The sequence below is a fragment of the Saccostrea cucullata genome, unplaced genomic scaffold (assembly GCF_032062105.1).
Source record: "Saccostrea cucullata isolate Sc308-1 unplaced genomic scaffold, CSIRO_AGI_Scuc_v1 ctg3295, whole genome shotgun sequence".
NCBI lineage: Eukaryota > Metazoa > Mollusca > Bivalvia > Ostreida > Ostreidae > Saccostrea > Saccostrea cuccullata.
The window spans coordinates 1-21,449 of record NW_026933652.1 but is presented as its reverse complement, the minus strand read 5'-3'; the positions used below and the strand labels follow the sequence as shown (position 1 = coordinate 21,449).

The window sequence follows — 21,449 nt, the reverse complement described above, 5'->3', positions numbered from 1 at the left end:
AACCTTACTGCACATCTACATGACCCCACCAACCATCTCCTAAAAGATGATAAGGCTGCTGAGTAAATTGTAAGAGGAGTTCAGGGAAGATGGGGCTTTTTGTATAAAAAACGTTATTTTTCGACCCCAATTTGACCCCCTGGGGCAAAATCAAAATTCCGAAACCTTACTGCACATCTACCTGACACCACCAACCAGCTCCCAAAAGATGATTAGGCTACTGTGTAAAATGTAGAAGGAGTTCAGGGAAGACGGAGCTTTTTGCATAAAAAACATCATTTTTCTACCTCCATTTGACCCCCTGGGGCAAAATCAAAATTCCGAAACCTTACTGCACATCTACGTGACAACACCAATCATCCCCCAAAAAATGATAAGGCTGCTGAGTAAAATGTAAGAGAAGTTCAGAGAAGACGGGGCTTTTAGCATAAAAAAAGTCAATTTTCGACCCCCATTTGACCCCCCAGCGCAAAATTAAAATTCCAAAACCTTACTACACATCTACATGACTCCACCAACCATCTCCCAAAAGATGATTAGGCTACTGTGTAAAATGTAGAAGGAGTTCAGGGAAGACGGGGCTTTTTGCATAAAAAACATCATTTTTCGACCCCCATTTGACCCCCCGGGGCAAAATCAAACTTCCGAAACCTTACTGCACATCTACGTGACACCACCAATCATCCCCCAAAAGATGATAAGTCTGCTGAGTAAAATGTAAGAGGAGTTCGGGGAAGATGGGGCTTTTTGCATAAAAAACATCATTTTTCGACCCCCATTTGACCCCCTGGGGCAAAATCAAAATTCCGAAACCTTACTGCACATCTACATGACACCACCAATCATCCCCCAAAAGGTGATTAGGCTGCTGAGTAAAATGTAGAAGGAGTTCAGGGAAGACGGGACTTTTTGCACAAAAAACGTCATTTTTCGACCCCCATTTGACCCCCCGGGGCAAAATCAAAATTCCGAAACCTTACTGCACATCTACGTGACACCACCAACCATCTCCCAAAAGATGATTAAGCTACTGTGTAAAATGTAGGAGGAGTTCAGGGAAGAAAAGTGTGACAGACGGACGGACGGACATAAGTAACAACAATATACCCGAACTTTCTTTAGAAAGTGCGGGTATAATTAAATATTCCTAAGTTTCCACATAGATGAAATTATGTTCTCCCCTGCTATGCTTTTCATTCCATTTAAAAACAGAATGTAACTGTCACCTACTTCATTTCGACAAATTACCAACTAAGTATCCTGTTCATGTGAAGGATCTAAAAATGCAAATCGTATTTTGAAATCAGAACTATTTGAATGATAATTATCATTCAAAAGGTGCTGATTTCATACAGGTTGTACCGAGGAATTTAAATACCTGTACATACTAATCAAATAACATTTTTTCCTATCTCCTCATGATCAAGGTAAAGAAAATTCTAGAAGCTTTGAAAAAAATCATAAACATATTGAATTACATTGTCGGCCTTGATATTCCGCTTCAATTTTTACGAAAACATCCGTCGGCAATTCAGAGTGTAAGTAATGGATTAACAATAAGTAAGAAAAATGTCAGCCTAAATTTGACTAAATGATAAATTATATATGCTGACAAGGTCTTTGTATCAACCATAGAACGTTCGAGGTGATGACTTAAAACGAGACTGCTATTATTTCTTTTTCATCAACTCATATGTACGATAGAAAGCGTATCGATTCAACTGAGATATATAAACTCTGTATGCAGGTGATGAAATTATAGTGTTTCATAAGTAAAGGAGGTTGGTGATTGTTAAGTTAAAATCATCACGTTTATCACAGAGCTCTGTTGTTAGATGACTATTTATGAGAATAGGCAAAAGAGGTGGTAAATGTGATTATTCGCGATAAAGTCTTGATAAGCTCTGAATTTATTGTGTTGGTTGTAAACACGACGAAAAAAAAAACGCGCGCATGTGCCACAGTGAAGAACACAAACTTAAACTTTACCAGCTGAAAAACCCCAATCAGGCAATCGGTTTCTTTCAGTTTTAAGGTAAATGTAATAGTTACATGTATAATAGTATGTACAACAGTCCAAATGATAGTAAGGTGTCATTTAAGTTAAGAATAACCCGATATTAATGTCGCAAAATTATGTGTCAACGTCATTTTCCCGATGTTTCCGAAACTGTTTTAGATAGGTTGACGACATAAAAGACGTTCTAGGGGGTTAACAAGAAGATGACCCACAATCCTTTGTTGCTTTAGTCTTTACTTGGGCAATTCAAAAAACCAGACCCCAATAAACTTCTGTCAGCCGTACAGAAAATAAACCCACATCTTGATATAAAAATACCCCCTCTGCAGTGTATAGCTATGCAGCTATGCAGAAAAATGCGATGTGCTCTATTATAACGTTTTGGGCATTGGATTCAGAAAATGTCCTTTCATAAAAGTAACTCAATTACATGTACATGTATGAGCATCTCATTGCAGTCTCATTTAAATACTAAAATACATTCTGATCGTTTAATGTTATCAGATACGAAATCCGATAGTTCTGAATGACATTCATTTATGATATTTAACAAAGCGCGATGTATCGACAAACAATTACACCTATGTCCCTTTAAATAACAGTTCCCATGCCCAATCTTTTGAAAGTTGATAGAATGGTATGTAAAACGTTCTTATACGTTATCATAAAATCTCCGCCGAATTATGGCAGTTATATTCACGACACATCATTAATCTATTAAAATCGTCAATCATTAATATAAAGATTATTTTTTACAGTTTTCACTATAATTTGATGTATAATTTACATAATATTTCTAACATATATCAACACACACACACAGAGGATAATTTATTGAATATATCTTTGCTCTCTCTCTCTTAGGTTTTTCATTTATTTCATTTTTTATCTATGTCTAAGACATATATCTTTTGTTAAATACATTAGAATAAATGTAAACTGTATACAGGGTTATATTCGCCCCGTCTTATTTTCGCCCTTTCACACTTGCAAACAATTTTGCCCCGTTTTAAATTCGCCCAGTCATAGTTTTGTTTAAGAAATTATACTGTATTCTTTGAATTCGCCCTGTTTTAAATTCGCCCAAATGATAGTAGGGCGAAAGGGGCGAAAATAAAATGGGGGCGAAAATTTCCCTGTATACAGTATAGAGAATATTACCCCACCTCTGTAGATTTTTCCGTGAGATCCTGGCTTACGATTGGTTAAAGTCTGTCACGTGAAAGCTGTGGATTTCTTATACCCGGTCAGTTGTAAATCCATACCCGGTCAGTTGTAATCTATACCCGGTCGATGTATTACGTCACAAACACAAACGTGACGTCATAATAGGCACAGTATAAGCGTGATGAAGGATTTAGCAGAGAAAACCATTTAAAAACTACAGATAAAACGTAAATGTTACATCGGTGGGGTAAATTCGTTACATAGTCTTTTAGTGACAGGGTATGGGATGATACCTGGTTAGCAAATTTCATACCTGACTCGGCTCCGCCTCGCCAGGTATGAAATTTACTAACCAGGTATCATCCCATACCCTGTCACTAAAAGACTATGTAACTAATAATACATACCCTTTTCCATATCACATCCTGTATCAGACCGAGACACCAATATCAGCCAGAGGGCCGAAGGTAATAAAATACAGAACACATTAAGTTGAGAAGAAAATAAATAAATAATCATGCACGGACTTTTTATACACATGTACATGGTCTATTGTCTCATACGATTTGGGTTTGTTTCTACTTCTATTTCAATGCACTCGATCCTTATTTGAAAATAATCTATTACATGTTTTTGTAAATTAAGATTAACCTTATTTTCAAAAAGTTAAAATTAAGAGAATATGAACTCATCAAAAATTGTGTATGATCACAAGTACTGTTTTTGTGGTTAATTTATTAAGGATGTGATATTGACGTCACAATAGCCGTATCAGCCCTGCAGGGCTGATATGGATTTGCGGGGCTGATATGGGTTATCAGCCCTGCAAATCCATATCAGCCCTGCAGGGCTAATACGGCTATTGTGATGTCAGCCATATCGCATATGCAAAAAACCTGTATTTATTACTAAGTGTGTAATAAATTAAAATAAAGACAATTTATTAGTTTCTTAGATGAGTTTATGATTTAGGCATTGTTTAATTTTTTTGATTGATGTGCAATGAATGTATAGTTGAAAATGAATCGTTTTATTTTATTTGGAAAGAGCACTGCTGTGTTTTTAATTTCCCAAACTTGACATCTCCCTCTCCATACCATGGTACTGATGATATTAGCTCAAAATCGTTATTAATTGTCAGATCTTAGACTGGTGTTTCTTTGTTTTTGTTATGATTATGGTTACTCAAATTGTTTCCTGTGTTTTACGTTAATTTTATTGAGCTTTCCACCAACTATTACTACTGTCATTAAACCTGTTTCATTTGTTCATTTATGAAAAGTAGGAGGAGTTGTCAAAGATGAGACTTGTGTGAGTTTGTGTGTAATTCACTCTAGCTTTTGGAAATTTTGTTTTAGAATGTAATTTTTTTTATTTTGTACTTTTGGACTTTAATAAACCGTAAACTTTAACCAAGGAATTATATTTCATCAACCTGATTATAATTTCAAAAACAGTATGATTATTACACTTTTTCATGAACTACCCCTGTGCTAGGTAAAGTAATTGATTTCATTTCATTAAACTGATATCAAAATATGATTTGGTTTTTATTGTTAAGCACTTCGACTTGATTAAGCTTTTTAAGAATCTAAGCTTACAGATTACAAATTTTCCATCTCCAATAAATTTTAATATACAAACTGAACACTGTAATCATTTTAGCAGGACAGATTTTGCAAGAGAGGATAGAATAAATAATGGATATTTATGTAAGCTCACGGGAAGCTCCTTTATCGGATGGTAGTAATTAAAACCATATAAAAATAAGTAACATTCGTTTTTAGCCAATTCCTGTGAAATTTGAAATACACTCTCAATATCTGATGACTTAATGTGATCCAAAAAGGTCGTGATTAGGACGTCGACGAATGACCAATGAGGTTTCATATGTGATGTTATCATGTTTGGGAGGTGTACTGAAATCAATCAATCTTTCAATCTTCCAAATATCCAATTACATGTTTACATCCGCCATAAAATTTGAAGCATAAAGTATGTCCGAAACTGAAAGTAACTTGGACACTCAGGAAGGGGGGGGGGGGTCCCACTTAACCACTTAATTGTGAACAAAACAAAACACAAGGTCACCTCTCGTATTTATTCTTAGATAAGAAGGTCTTTTGACAATACGTGCTGAGACATACAATGCTTTGAATTATTTGTGATTGGAGAATACATCAGAGTGTATTCAGTAAAGCATAAATTTAAAAGGCTTGAAATCTGAATAGTAAAAGAAGCACTATATGTGGCATTTAACTATTTAATGGTTTTTAGCATTTAAAGTTTTGAGACAGTTTTTTATTTTCGTTTCCGAGAAAAAAAAAGTTAAACTTTTCTCATAACGATTTTTTAGAGTTCTGAAAACTCCTTCCTTATTCATACATGTAAAATATAAATATATAAATATTGCTAGTTTTATTGTCAAAAGCACGTATGAAAACTACAGGTGAAAAAAATATCTTTTAGAAATTTCTACAGGATAATAAATTGATTTTATTGTAACACGTCATTTGATTGTATAACATGATATGCCTACGTATAATTTAGTTACGTAAAAAAGTAAGACTCCATTTGATGCTACTTTTGAAATGTGCCGAATTTGAAGCTATTTATTGGAAAAAAATTGTATTATTTTATTTGTGATCTATAACACAAAATCTACCCCGAGATATGTTATATCTTATAACATAGGTTAAAATAAGCTTTAATCTTGAAGATCTCTATTATTATTATTTTTTTTTTTTTGGATTTAGAAGAACCCTAACAAAAAAATACTATAGTTAACTATAGTTAACTATAGTTAACTATAGTTTACTATAGTTAACTATAGTAAATCAAAGTGTCAAAGTTTTCGTCAAAGTTTTTCAAAGTGTCAAAGTTTTCGCCAAAGTTTTTCAAAGTGTCAAAGTTTTTGCCAAAGTTTTTCAAAGTGTCAAAGTTTTCGTCAAAGTTTTTCAAAGTGTCAAAGTTTTCGCCAAAGTTTTTCAAAGTGTCAAAGTTTTCGCCAAAGTTTTTCAAAGTGTCAAAGTTTTCGTCAAAGTTTTTCAAAGTGTCAAAGTTTTCACCAAAGTTTTTCAAAGTGTCAAAGTTTTCGTCAAAGTTTTTCAAAGTGTTAAAGTTTTCGCCAAAGGTTTTCAAAGTGTCAAAGTTTTCGTCAAAGTTTTTCAAAGTATCAAAGTTTTCGCCAAAGTTTTTCAAAGTGTTAAAGTTTTCGCCAAAGTTTTTCAAAGTGTCAAAGTTTTCGACAAGTTTTTCAAAGTGTCAAAGTTTTCGCCAAAGTTTTTCAAAGTGTCAAAGTTTTTGTCAAAGTTTTTCAAAGTGTCAAAGTTTTCACCAAAGTTTTTCAAAGTGTCAAAGTTTTCGCCAAAGTTTTTAAAATAGTCAAAGTTTTGGATAAAGTTTTTCGAAGTGTTAAAGTATCCAAGTTTTCGACAAAGTTTTTCAAAGTGTTATATTTTTTGATTAAGTTTTTCAAAGTATCCAAGTTTTCTATTAAGTTTTACAATTATCAGAGACTTCGATTATGTTTTTCAAAGTGTCAAAGTTTTCGATAAAGTTTCTAGAAGAATAAAAGTTTTTTATAAAGTTTTTTAAAGCGTTAAAGTTCTCAATGAACTTTTTCAAAGTTTTAAAGAATCCAAGTTTTCTATAAAGTTTTTCGAAGTATCCAAGTTTTCAATTAAGTTTTAGGAAGTATCCAAAATTTCGATAAAGTTTTTCAAAGTGTCAAAGTTTTCGTCAAAGTTTTTCAAAGTGTCAAAGTTTTCGTCAAAGTTTTTCAAAGTGTCAAAGTTTTCGCCAAAGTTTTTCAAAGTGTCAAAGTTTTCGCCAAAGTTTTTCAAAGTGTCAAAGTTTTCGCCAAAGTTTTCCAAAGTGTCAAAGTTTTCGTCAAAGTTTTTCAAAGTGTCAAAGTTTTCGTCAAAGTTTTCCAAAGTGTCAAAGTTTTCGTCAAAGTTTTTCAAAGTGTCAAAGTTTTCGCCAAAGTTTTTCAAAGTGTCAAAGTTTTCGTCAAAGTTTTTCAAAGTGTCAAAGTTTTCGCCAAAGTTTTTCAAAGTGTCAAAGTTTTCGTCAAAGTTTTTCAAAGTGTCAAAGTTATCACTATAGTAAATCAAAGTTTTCAAAGTGTCAAAGTTATCACTATAGTTAACTATAGTAAACTATAGTTAACTATAGTTAACTATAGTATTTTTTTGTTAGGGAAAAGAAAAAAAAGCATTTTCCGCTCATTTTTTTTTTCCAAGAAAAGCTTTAAAAATAGGACATATTATCCTTGAGAAAGGTTTTTAAATTTGAAATGCGCATATACATGTACAGCTTTTCAGTCCAACATCTAAGATATCGATTTTAATTTTCCTTTAGTTCATTCATATGAATAGAAATGAAATATAATACAGTCATAGTTTCATAGCGTAGCTTCTTTAAACATCACAATCAGATATTTCCATTGAATTTAACAGAGATGTGAATTTGAGAACACTGGGTTTAAATAACATTTTTGCTTTTTTAAGCCATTTTCTTTTCGAAGTATTTCGTGTTCGCCTCGCGTGAAAAACAATTGTCAGTCCATTGTTGTCTCGACAAAACTTTACAGAATTTTAACAGCATCAATAGATGAGGCATACCAAGAAGTTCCATTATTGTTGTATATATTCAACTTTACCTTTGGTGTCGATGTCTTGTATAAGGTTAGGTTTCATTATGTGAAATATTACCTCTTTGGTGTTGAACAGCTTTTCAGACAACGATAGGATCTACCGATAAAAAAGGAAAGAATAATTTTTTTCTGGACATATTGCTTATTTTATGTGCTACAAGTTAAAGCAAAATATAATGTTATATTTCTTGTGTCGATACAATTTAGCAAGTTATATAATCATAATTATTTGCCAATCAATTAAAATGTATAAAAAAAATTAAAAAAATTAAACAAAGTTAAATTATTAAACAAAAAAAATCGTTTTAACAAAAAAATGATAAAAATGAAAAAAATAAAACAAAAATAATAAAACCTCTGGCTTGAATATCAGATAAGGAAAACGTTGCCGATTGATACCCTTTTAGCACACTAAGTTTTTTACGCAATATTTTGAACAATATATGTGTTTGGAGGATAATCGGACTGAAAAGGGGTCTTTGGAATTACATATGGGATTTGTTATATTAATAAAAATACTGAGAAACAATCTCATCATAGGTAAACATAGACATGTATGAAAAGGTTGGCTTTGAATTTTTAATGCAGAGAAAGAGGTAAATAAAGACTTAAACATGTAGATGACTGATAAAATAGACACCTGTGATACTCCGTAATATCTTGACACTGATTTTTTTTTCTTTGCCTTTCAAAGACCAACGTTGGCAAAACTCTGCTTGCAGTAAATCCTTGCAGGGAACTGGCTATTTACGAAAAAGAGGTAAGACCAAGGAATTATTGAATTTAATAATGTTTTCCCATATAATCTTTTATAATTTATCAAGAAAAATCAAATGTGAAATAATATAGGATATTTTTTATGCTTCTTTTCCAATTGTATCATTTCGGGTCTTTCCGTCAGAGGTCGGAAAAACATCCGCAAATTACTAAAATCACTTGATGTTGAAAACTTATACATTTGTTGCTTAAAATAATATAGGATCAAAGGATTTAGATGTTTCTCCTGTGGTATATTTTAGGTAATATCTTTTACATTTATTAAATTAAGTTAATGCCCATGCTCCACATATAAGAATACTTTCAACATTCATTTCAAAGTTTGTGAAAATGAGGGGGGGGGGTTTAATGGCGTCTACATAATACATTCGAGGTTTTTTTTCCTCTACTCGAAAAGGTCCGTAAAGTTAATGCCATTGGTTTCTTTTCATGAAAAAAGAAAGGGCTTTGCATTTTTTATGTCGTACTCTTTAGCTCACTTTCCATGACTTTGGGCTTTTCTGATCAAAATGGGCTTTTCTGATGAAATTGGGATTTTCTATCACAAACGCTGACGTCTTTTTGTCATTCTTGTTCTCTGTATTGTCTCTATGTCAGGTATTATTAAAGAATTAGTGTAAATAGCAAGTGGTGAATGTGTCATAAAGTTAGTTGAATACACCGCATTCGCTGAAATATCTTGAGAGATGACCGAATAATAGACCTGTGTTATTATTTCTTTAAAAAAAATGGACAAGAAAAATAAGCTTATGTGAAATCTTAAGGATGGGCCACAATATACAATCGAAAATTTACATTAAAATAATAGAAATTGTAAAAAATCTGATTCCTTTTAAACTGACATGTCATCTTCTGTCATTTAAGCAAACATATTCAGAAATCATTTTTATGTCAAAGCACGGACCCACGGTTAGGATGACTACAGGGAAACAAATCTAGGCCCTATATATTTTAAATATTTCTTAAATTAATTTTCGATTAATCACTTTTAATTTGACCTTTAATTGATAATTCAATTATTTGATTCCTTTTAATATAAATAAACCCCCGAAATAAAGGGGTTCTTGTTTTTCCTCTGGATTCAATTGTAGCATATAGTATGTATACAAGTAAAATAATACTGTATACAGGGCTATTTTTGCCCAGTCGTATTTTCGCCCTATCACACTTGCAAACAATGTCGCCCAGTTCTAAGTTCGCCCAGTCATAGATTTGTTTAAGTAATTATGCTGAATTCTTTGAATTCACACCGTTTTAAATTCGCCCTGATGAGGGTAGGGCGAAAGGGGTGAAAATGAAACGGGGGTGAAAATTTCCCTGCATACAGTATTCAAGGTTACCTGTTTTTGCAATTAAAATAAGGCCTTGTCAATCAAGACACAGTGAAAAAATAATATGATATGTGAATTAAAATCTAGTTATGTAATATCCCCTCCCATGAGACTATATGTTTCAACAATAACGCGTAAAACATCATAGTTTAATATAATACCAAACATTTATTGTAATAAATCTAAAAATCAAATATTACATGTATGAATAAAATTATTTTAAGCTTATCTTTTTAACAGTCAAATTTATATATCTCCTATTCTGATAAGCAGTTTTTTTTATGCAAAATGATATATATTTTTTTTCTTTATTTATTAATTTATCATTCCAAAAACAATAATCATATGCATTCATGTACAAATTAAGATATTTTAATCTAAGAATGATTTATACATCTAAGCTTCATAGTATAAGAGTATTGTTTACTTTTTTTCTAGATTTTAAAGATTTAGGTTATGTTTGCACGTCTTTGTCAATTTATATTTCATATATGAATAGAGCCGGAATTGTTTTTTTTTTAAATAAGTCGGAAGAAAAACCATGATCGAGCTACAAATGTAAATCAAGGTTCTTTCCTCGGGTTTTATACAAAAGAGAATATCTCTATTCAGTAAATGATTGTTTCTTTTACAACTAATACAGGACCATGAACGATACCACTGGAAACATGCTGATACCCGACTTCAACCACACATTTTTAATCTGGCAAACAGAGCGTTTCGGCGAATGTGTCAGACTGGTGGAAACCACACAATACTGGTTTGTGGCGAATCAGGCGCGGGAAAAACAGAAAATGCTAAATATGTGGTAAAACATCTGATGCATACATGCGTTTGTGAAGGAGGCCTAGGTGGCCTGAAAAGCAAAATCCTTAAGGTAATATATACAAGCATAAAGGCATTGCCTGCATGGTCTTAACAATATAGACCAAGGTACACATTTTGTAAGAAAATAAACCAAAAAAAGATTATTGTAAAGGAAAAAACCCGGAAATATGATGTAGTATTGATATGTGAACTACCTGACTACATGTATGTTGCGTAGTCGTTTTATCGGGTAGAAAGCATCTTGAAAAAAAAATGAAATATCAATCCAATATGCTTCTTGTCTACAAATTTAGATAAATATCATTAAAAAAAGAGAAAATTTTTGCAGCTTGACGTTTTGCTCGAAAGCTTTGGAAACGCAAGGACGAAAATAAACGCAAATGCCAGCAGATTTGCAAAGCTTCTACAGATAAGCTTCAGAGATGAGAAAGTCATTGGAGGTATTTGAAAATTTATATATAAAGATACTGATTTTGAAACCATCTGAAGCTATGCACTTATTCTTTCATAATACATCATAATTCATTTCATTTGTAATCCCTGTCATGTTTGTTTGTTTTTTTAACATGGTTTATTTTTTCATTACCAATAAATTTACAATTATTACTTAGGCATCTTAATTGTCGCTAAGGCATGATGAAAACAAGGGAAACTTCTTATTGGACGTTGCTAACAAAAGAGTCAAGATATATATTGTTTTAAGCTTTTTAGCTCACCTGAGCCAAAGGCTCAAGTGAGCTTTTCTGATCACAATTTGTCCGTTGTCTGTCTGTCGTCGTTGTCAGCGTTGTCGTTGTTGTAATCTTTTCACATTTTCGACTTCTTCTCAAGAACCGCTGGGCCAATTTCAACCAAACTTGCCACAAAGCATCCTTGGGTGAAGTGAATTCAATTTTTTTCAAATGAAGGGCCAAGCCCTCATTCCAGGGGAGATAATTGGGAATTTTGGTGGTATCATTTAAAAATCTTCTTGTCAAGAACATCTGTGCCAGGAAAGATGAAACTTATGGGGAAACATCCTCAGGTACTGTAGATTCAAGTTTGTACAAACCATGACCCCCGGGGGAGGGCGGGGCCAAAATGGCCGACCAAAATTTTACATAGAAATATATATATAGGAAAATTCTTTACAAATCTTCTTCTCAAGAATAGCAAAGCCGTAATTGATCATATTTATATGAAAGCATCCTCAGGTAGTGTAGATTCAAGTTTGTTTAAACCATGACCCCCGGGGGTAGGGCGGGGCCAAAATGGCCGACCAAAGTTTTACATAGAAATATATAGGAAAATTCTTTAAAAATCTTCTTCTCAAGAATAGCAATCCCATAATTGAACATATTTTTTTGGAAGCATCTTCAGGTAGTATAGATTCAAGTTTGTTCAAATCATGACCCCCGGGGGGTAAGGAGGGGCCACAATGGCCGACCAAAGTTTTACATTGAAATATATAAGAATTTTTTTTTAATTTTTTTTCACAAGAAAAACAAAACCATAATTAATCTTTTTTATATGGAAGCATCCTCAGGTAGTGTAGATTCAAGTTTATTAAAATCATGATCCCCGGGGGAAGGGCGGGGCCACAATGGAAAAACAAAGTTTTACATAGAAATATATAGGAAAATTCTTTAAAAATCTTCTTCTCAAGAATAACAAATCCATAATTGATCATATTTATTTGGAAGCATCCTCATGTAATGTAAATTCAAGTTTGTTCAAATCATGATCCCCGGGGATAATGCGGGGCCAAAATGGCCGACCAAAGTTTTAAATAGAAATAGATAGGAAAATTCCTTAAAAATCTTCTTCTCAAGAATAAGAAAGCCATAATTGATCATATTTATATGGAAGCGGTTTATGCAAGCTATTCCCACTTTCTGAAAATCAGGTAGAAAAAGGAGAAATTTCATGTGGGAGTAGGTGGAATTTTGTGTAAACAAATAATAAACTATGTCCTTAAATTTAGGTATTAAGTTGCTATTTCTTGTAAGATCTTTTTATTATTTCAAAAATCTGAAATAAAGCATGTTTTCTCATAGATGTATTCATTATTTTCTGTCTTTAAATGTACAAACTACAGGTAAATCTAAACATCTATTGTTATTTGCAGGTGGGATTAGGTGGAATTGAGATTTTTAAAAAGTGGGAATAGCTAGAAGACACCATGGAAGCATCCTCATGTAGTGTAGATTTACGTTTGTTCAAATCATGACCCCCGGGGGTAGTGCGGGGCAAAAATGGCCAATCAAAATTTTACATAGAGATATATCGGAAAATTCTTTAAAAATCTTCTCAAGAATAGCAATGCCATAACTGATCATATTTATATGGAAGCATCCTCAGGTAGTGTAGATTTACGTTTGTTCAAATCATGACCCCTAGGGGTAGGGCGGGGCCAAAATGGCCACGCAGGGGGGATAAGGAAGCATACAAAATATTCTACCTTGACTAAGTCAGTGCTACATTATGACGTCATAGTAGGCGAGATGACGTCAATTTTAAAACACAAGTTTTCGTTATATTGGTATTTAGAGCTGTAATTTAACTCTAGAAAATGAATAGAAACGTGTAAACATTAACAAAAATACAATGCTCTTATTTTGTAATGCTGTATTCTGTCATTTTAATTAAAATCTACCACCGATGACGTCATATGTGTATATCAAGTAACTTGGGAATTGATCATGCCGTGTAAAGAGAATTTGGCTAATACGGCATGTACAAAGACACGTAAAATGGAGTTTAACAGCAAATATTGTTAATATCTTGTGATATTCATATGGAGTTCAGTTAATAAAACAGGTATGCTAATTTATTTTCATCGATTTTATTCTATTTCGAAGACAGTCAGCTGTATACGTTTCCCAGTCGGCCTGTCCTCTGTCATTTGTTACAAAATAAATGCATCAGAACAACAATAAGCTAAATAGTTCAAAATATAAAATTTCTACGTATGGAAAGTTTGTCCCCTTAAATAGTTGGAAAGTGCTGCTAGAATCCTGAGTTAAGCATGGTTTTAATGAAAAATCAGGGTTCATATGTAAAAAATTCAAAACATCGGGTATGGTTTCCTGCGAATGTGTAGAATATTTTTTTTTACTAATGGGACAGTTGGATTCTAGCAGCACTTTTAAGGCAAAATAGATGTTTTTCAACAACATTATTTACTCACAGAAATTATCAAACTCCGGGGTATTGTTGTTCTGTTAGCTTTTTTATTAAGGAAAATTTCGCTATTAATAGAAGTCACGTGATGCCTTGTGGTGGTGCACGTCATTGCTTTAGACACTCTTTTATCTTTATGCATCAGATAATAATAGTTTACGTTTATCAGCGCTTTTGGTAAATTATCAAACTTAATTTTCCTTAAAAAGTCTAAATTTCCCGAAAAATGACTTATATGCTTCCTTAACATACCCGCGCAATCAAAGTTTTACTTAGAGATATATCTGGAAATTTTTTAAAAATCTTCTTCTCAAGAATAACAATTCCATAATTGATCATATTTATATAGAAGCATCCTCAGGTAGTGTAGAATCAAGTTTGTTTAAATTATGAGTCGATTCATGACCCCCGGGGGTAGGGCGGGGCCACAATGGCTAACCAAAGTTTTACATTGAAATATATGCGAAAATTCTTCAAAAATCTTCTTCTCAAGAATAGCAAAGCCATGATTGGTCATGGGACTACTTTTGTATATAAACTATTCAAAAATAAACCAATTTCTACTTTTTACCAGACATAGTCCTCAGGTGAGCGATGTGGCCCATGGGCCTCTTGTTTAAAATTATTTTCCAACGTACTCCTTCACTGTAAGCGGTGATGGTTGGCGTTTCCTTAAATCAGCAAATATAGAAAACTACTTTTTCACATACAATTCTCTTTGAGCTAACATTAAAATCAATTCTTATATGAGATATTTTAACCTTTTTAATCTATACACATACAGATTAAATATTTATACTCTTTTGTTCTTTTTCATGCTTAATATTAAAAATGCTACAGTTGTTTAATCAATATAATTTTTCTACTTAAAAAGTATCAGAGATTTAAATTTTAAATATAGTCCGCTTCAGTTTTATTATGTTACATGATGAGTGAAATTAATATTCTTGGTATGAACAACTCTTCCGTGCACATACTAGTACAAGAAGCCATTCTTGTATATGATGACCGTCAAGCAAAAACCACCCTTAAGTGAAAATTTTGACATTTTGAGTTGTTTAGTGATCCTGATAGAAAATTTTCTCCTCTTTCAAATGATATATAACATGTAGTTGTTCAAAGACTAAAAATTAGTGAAATTTTTCAAATAAAAAAATACAAATTTTTCGTTATGACGCCGTGTTTTATCGGACAACGTCAATTCTTTTGTTCTCACATTTCCATGGTTTTATTGTAAAAACTGCAAAAGAAAAATCACCTCGGACAACAAATGACATTACATAAGTGATTTTTATTTAGTTATATTGTTATTGTCTCTTTTTATGATCGATAATAATAGCATTTTAGAAGAAATATCAGGTTTTTATCCCCCACCCTCTTAAAAAAGAGACACCAGATGTTTTGTTTCTTTTTTTTTAAAAATCATTTTTGTGAGTTTATTTTTCTTTTTAGGGGAGGAGGTTTATTGTTTATATTGTCTATGCTCGTAAAATCTCGACGGAAAACTCGGATTCAACTATTACTAAAGACTTTTATGCCCCCCCCCCTCCCCAAATAAAAAAAGAAGAAAGAAATACATGTACACAGTTCAGATCAGATTGATACTTTGAATGCTTCTTTTGTTTCAGAAGTTTTTATCTCGTCATTTTATGCATATGCTTGAACAATTTGAACAATTTCATGATCATGGTATGTCGAGTCGACAAAGAAACTGTTGCGAATTGTTAATACATGAACGTTGTGGATATCTAAATTTATAAGGCCACAGAAATACTTTCTTGTGTCTCATATATACGAATTTGAATAAATTCGGAATACAGAAGTTATATCTGCTAATAAGGGGCATTCTGATAACAAACGGTCCTATCATTTTCCAGAGAAGAAGATTGGTTGTATATATATATACTGTTTATGTTTCACTCATATGGAGACACCACTGCTTTCCGGTGGAGAAAAATTTTGTATTATACTCTGTACTGAGGGCCAATGAGCAGGTAGGGATCTCTTTCGTGCGAGCGCCTACTGCGACACGGAAACTTGGTTTATACGGTCTCATCCGAAGGACCGGTCTCCACGTCCCGCTGTGGGATTCGAACCCGCGACGAGAGAGAAAGTATATTATTTTACACATAAATTAAATCAAGGCGTTCGTCGAAAATACTTTTTGTCCTTGTGGGTTTTTTTCCAAATGAATTTATTCTTTTTTGGAGCAGTTTGAGGAACAGATTCGATGAATTGTGTCTTTCTATTAATCTCACTCAAATGGCCTGAAGAGCTTTATCAAAGTAATTGTTATCTCTGACACTGCATTAAAGATGCATATAATACACATTGCTGCAATATAATTTATACCCACTGAAACTTTAAATTTGGCACTGAACTTTCAGTTATTGGAAGGACACCCCCCCCCCTTTCTTATGTTCTGAAAATGCGCATTTGTCGCGCCTCGTGGTGGAAAACAAGTTGCGCTAGCGCATCATGGAAAATATGCCAGCAGAGCTATTGCTATTCATAATGCCATGTTCACTGAATAATCGTTGTTTATTACTTATATTTGCAATCTTTGATTTATTCAAAAATATCAGAGGAAATCCTGACTTACATAAGGACGCGGCTTCTTGTCTTAAGTAATGAAAAACATACGGCTTTAAAATCAGTACACCTGAACAATGATACTTTTATCTAATAAATCACAAACAATTATAAAGTATTTCCCTCTCAAACACAGTTATCTGGAATCTGGATACAAGCAGCGCCGTCAACACATCCTCTTAATTTTTGTTTTGATGCAGTTGTGACGTCATCGATCAACGTTATTGAAACCCTCTAACAAATCAAAGCACTCAGAAGTACAGAGAGCCGGGCTCATTTACAGAGTAGAATGAATTTCTTACACGAATCACGTTTATATTCTGATGAAAAAATTATTTTAAAGCTATCAATATAAATGATAGGACACTGACAGTGAGTTTTTCAATCCTAATATCACGGTCCGATTTTGTCAGAATCAGAATTAATCTGGTACCGCAGCTGAATGTAAACAAACAGGCCAGTCTGGTTCCCTCTCCTGCTTTACCTCGTATGCGTAGAGAACTACGATAACACTGATTATCAAAAATCCTTACGCTAATGAGCTATGTTCTTTGACTTCGGACTGAAGTTTTCAAAGTGATTACTACTAATGTTTATTTACATATATAAAACTTCGTTTTATTTTTGTTGCTTTATTTAGCGTTTGTATTATCTCAAAAGCGGTTGAGAGTATAGAACTATATTTTTGCATTTAACTTTAAAATGGCGACTATGGGGTCAACATCCTGCATTGAACAGGATCACATAAGCCGGCTATAAGCCCGGCTAAAAACACTATGATGAAAAATGATAATGCTTTTATAATGATTATTACTCCAGAATGCTTTTCTAATTTTTTTTTTAGTTCTTCTATTTATTTTTAATAGCTGAAATTAATTTTGAAGACGATATACTAGTTATACTAATTTTCTGAATGTTATTACCCAAGTGTGAAGAGTTATCGTTCTTTGAACAAATATGCATGATACAAATAATAAAAATATGGCGGTTTTCTACAATTTTTAAAAAGTTTTATTATACAATTAAATACATTGACCAAAATTAAATTTTTAAAGAAATAAATCAGCAATTTTAATTATTCTGTATTTCTTTTTTCTCAAAGAATATTATTAAAAACATATTTTTATTCCTTTTACAAAAAGTTTCATATATATACTTCTCGACACGAAAAGTAATTGTAGTGGAGATTGTTCTACAGGAAATTGATAGAGCAATTGCTCTCATAGCAGAAGCAGTTGCATCTATAGTCCTATGAACGCAGTTGATGACCACATGTTCATAGTGGGAGAGAGCAGTGGATATGCAAATATAAATCAAAAAACTTCTCTCCGTCTGTATCTATTTTACTTATTAAAGGAAATCCAACATCTACCACCTTTTATCAATGTACAGGGCCTGCATAGGAAGTAAAATTTTTTGACTGATAGCAAGTCTCCTTGATGAATCAATACCTCTTTTAGGTAAAGAATTAATTATTTGAAAATAATTGACAATATGTTTTTCATGCTTGATTGTAGACGACAATTTTTTCTAAAATCAAGACAATTAAAACTTTACCTACAAGCTATGCATATAAAAATGCATTACTAGGAATGAATTCGTAATTTGCAGTGTGGCTAGGGTCCATATTTTTTTTTAATAAAAGAAAAATATTTATCAGGGTGAAAATTCCGCACAGGATAAAGTTTTTAAAACGTAAAATTTAGAGGGAGGGGTAATGGCTGCTCTCTCTTTTGCGCACGCGTTTCGTGCATCTGGCGTGACATTTGTTTTTATATTGAAAAGAAATGATACATGAATCATTGTCCCATGGACACTTTTCAATAACACCTGATTTCGAATATAGAATCTAAAAGTTTCCCTAAAATACACCTTTGAAAACAATGACCAAAACATACGATCTTCGCACATAATTTCTGGACATAAATGCGGATCGAGAGTGACATGAGACAATTCATGCAAAAATCATTGTAACATTTCCTTTTGAGAGAGAGAGAGAGAGAGAGAGAGAGAGAGAGACGAGAGAGCATTATACTAATAATATGTACATGTACTAAGTATACTATACATGGCCAAATATGTACTCCGAAAATTTTGCAGGTCAACTTGTTATACATGTACATGCACGTGGAGCAGAATCGAAAGCTCATAAGAATAGTCGCGTGCATAATGCACCTGTCGTAATTCTGTTGAGAGGGGTGCAATGGGTTGTAAAAACAGCATTGAATATGGTGTTAATCCCACTGCATGTCTACTTCCTGCTGGCTTATCCCCTCCCCCCACGAATAGGATTTTCGAGTCATTTTGCTTGTAAACTTTTTTTTTCAGGTAAGTTATTTTTTTTCTCTGACTGCTCCCTTTTAAAAAACGATTCTAGGTCACTGTACAGTTGTGTAATTGTGGTTTGATTGGTTGATTAAATGACACATTAAAATTATACCTTAATTATAGAGTTACGAGTATTATGCTAAATATTTCATCAGTTTAAAGTTTTATTTGAATCAATTTAATTAATTTAATTTCTATAACCTAATCAAAATATAAGTTGCTTATACCCTCCCCAAACCATGTAGTACTAGGATACAACATAATTTAAAGATTAAATGATATCATTTTCATGATAATTTCTTATCTTTTCCTAAAACAAGTAGGTTGTATTCGTCTTTGATTAACTGATCGAGGGATTCATAATGTTGCATTATTATTCCAACATATCAAAAAAAATTATATATAAATTTGTTTTTTAACTCATTTTAGCAAATATTTTATAGAATGAATAATTAACGGTTCCTACTTTCCCCTCTAAATAGCAAAAACATGCAATATACACAGATACCGAAAAACATGCAAATAAGATATACACAGATACCGTGAAATCTTTGAAGGAAGTGGTGAATACTGAACGCTTCATGTTGCCAGGTAACAATAAATAAGTAAAATGCAGGTTACTTCCCTTCGTTTGCGGTATTTGTACATGTAGATTATTTCAGACACATAGGAAGCGATTTATTTTTTATTTCTTTTTTTAGGGGGGGGGAGGTCTTGACAAGGAATAAGAAAGAAAACAAAACGAACTTTTTCATGTGTCATAGTCAAGTATATTTTTCCGGCCAAATTGTACTGAGGGCTTTGTTATCCAACTTCAATTATATACTGATAAATTATATTTCTGTGACCCGCCTCCCCATTTCTTCAAGCTTGTTTTTGATTTTTGGTACATAACGCTGTTTAGTTTCCGATAAACTTACACACTTTTGTATGAAATCCAACGCCTCGACTTTACACTTAAATTAGGTTTTCTATGATTTTTATCATAAATATAGAAAAATATCAATAAATAGTGACAAAAATGATGTTGAATAAGAGTAGATCTATGTCCATTTTGTTGCTGCCCTAGTCTAAAGATAATATACGATTTCTCCCCCATATTTGTGTTTTAGAAGTAAAAAGAAAATTTTCCTCGAAAATTAAAATAAAGGCGAAGATCGTGGTATTCGCTACTTCAAAGGACTTTCACTTTCAGTTTGCTGTACTAAACAGTGGACTTTTATAATTATACTTACGACTACTCATTATGTTGTTTAGTATATGCATTTACTGTATGAAGAAATATTATAATTAATGATGCGTTTAACACTGCATTTATTTGTAAAATTCGGCAAACATTTATGACGTCAACTTTAGCGCTCGTTTTCTCGATAACGCCATAATGCACATAAGGGTGGTTTTCGCTTGATGGTCATAATATGCGTAATTAAAGCGCGCGTGGAAGCTGTCCACATGCAATTTCTATAAACGATAATTCATACATCAGCAATTCTTGATTGTTTTTCACACTTGCGTAACATGTAATTTTCTTTTAATCACAAAATCGCACAAATCAATTATTGATTTTTAAAAATAATTAATGTTAAATGATTTAATATTTTATGTTTTGAGAATGTCATATAAATAGTAATCTATAAAAATGTTTTAAAAGTTTCATTTCTATTTATTTAGCCAATGTAAGACATATCCTGCTTGACAGAAATCGAGTTGTTGCCAGGTCAGAAACTTTCAAAGAGGGAAATTTCCACATTTTCCACGCTTTATTTGAGAGCCTATCTGATGAGGAAAAGAGGGATCTTTACTTGAAAAGGGAGGAATGTGACACGTAAGAGATACTCATATTCTGGAGTACGTTTAATGAATATAAATATAAAGTGCAATTAATACACATGATTTCCTACACAATTGTTCTGATTTGAATCCACACGTAAAGATTCATTTGTATGTTGAAAACAGTATATTGTTAACTGTTTCAGCATTATTTAATTGGGCTTAAGATATAAAAATCGAGTTCCTTTTCGGAGTAAAACATTTATAAATGAAGGTCCGGTGAAAACACTTTGTTTAAAGAAAATCATCTAGATGTTGATTTTATGATTAGGGTATGTACTCTTTATTTCTTAATGATTTTTATGGTTTCAGAATACTCCATGAAAGTAGCGCAAATTTGCATGTCAAAGAGAAATATCTCAAACAGTATCATGATATAGAGGAAGCTATGAAAAAATCAGTAAGCTAAACTGGCTTTTTAATTTATTTTTTTTTTTAAGAAATAGTTAACATTGGTTTAAAGCATTAAAAAAAAGTTATGTTTTCTTTAAACCAGGCTTTATTTTAGTATTTAAAGAGTCTATATATCTATTTTTTTTTCTTTATTTAAAACGTATTGCTATGTTTGACCTTTAAACTTCTATCCTTTACTTAAAACAGGAGTTCACAGTTCTGAAAAAAATGCTAGCTGCAATTTTACTACTGAGTGACATAGCATTCGTTAAACCAGTTCAGTGGATGGATGAAATAAAAGTGAGGAACGAAGAAAAACTGAAGCACGGTAGGGTGTCATGATTCAACGTTTTGAATATTTCAT

The 21,449-nt window shown here is 32.5% G+C and overlaps 1 protein-coding gene across 1 annotated transcript; it reads left to right on the top strand.

The window, feature by feature from the left end:
• Positions 1–10,595: 10,595 nt before the first annotated feature.
• On the top strand, positions 10,596–21,413 carry LOC134238797 (uncharacterized; the record flags this gene model as incomplete). Its single annotated transcript, XM_062720910.1, has 5 exons — positions 10,596–10,829; positions 11,109–11,220; positions 20,534–20,687; positions 21,005–21,092; positions 21,293–21,413. Coding segments are annotated over 5 exons (709 nt in total), but the record flags the coding sequence as incomplete, so codon positions are not given.
• Between the last annotated feature and the right edge of the window lie 36 nt (positions 21,414–21,449).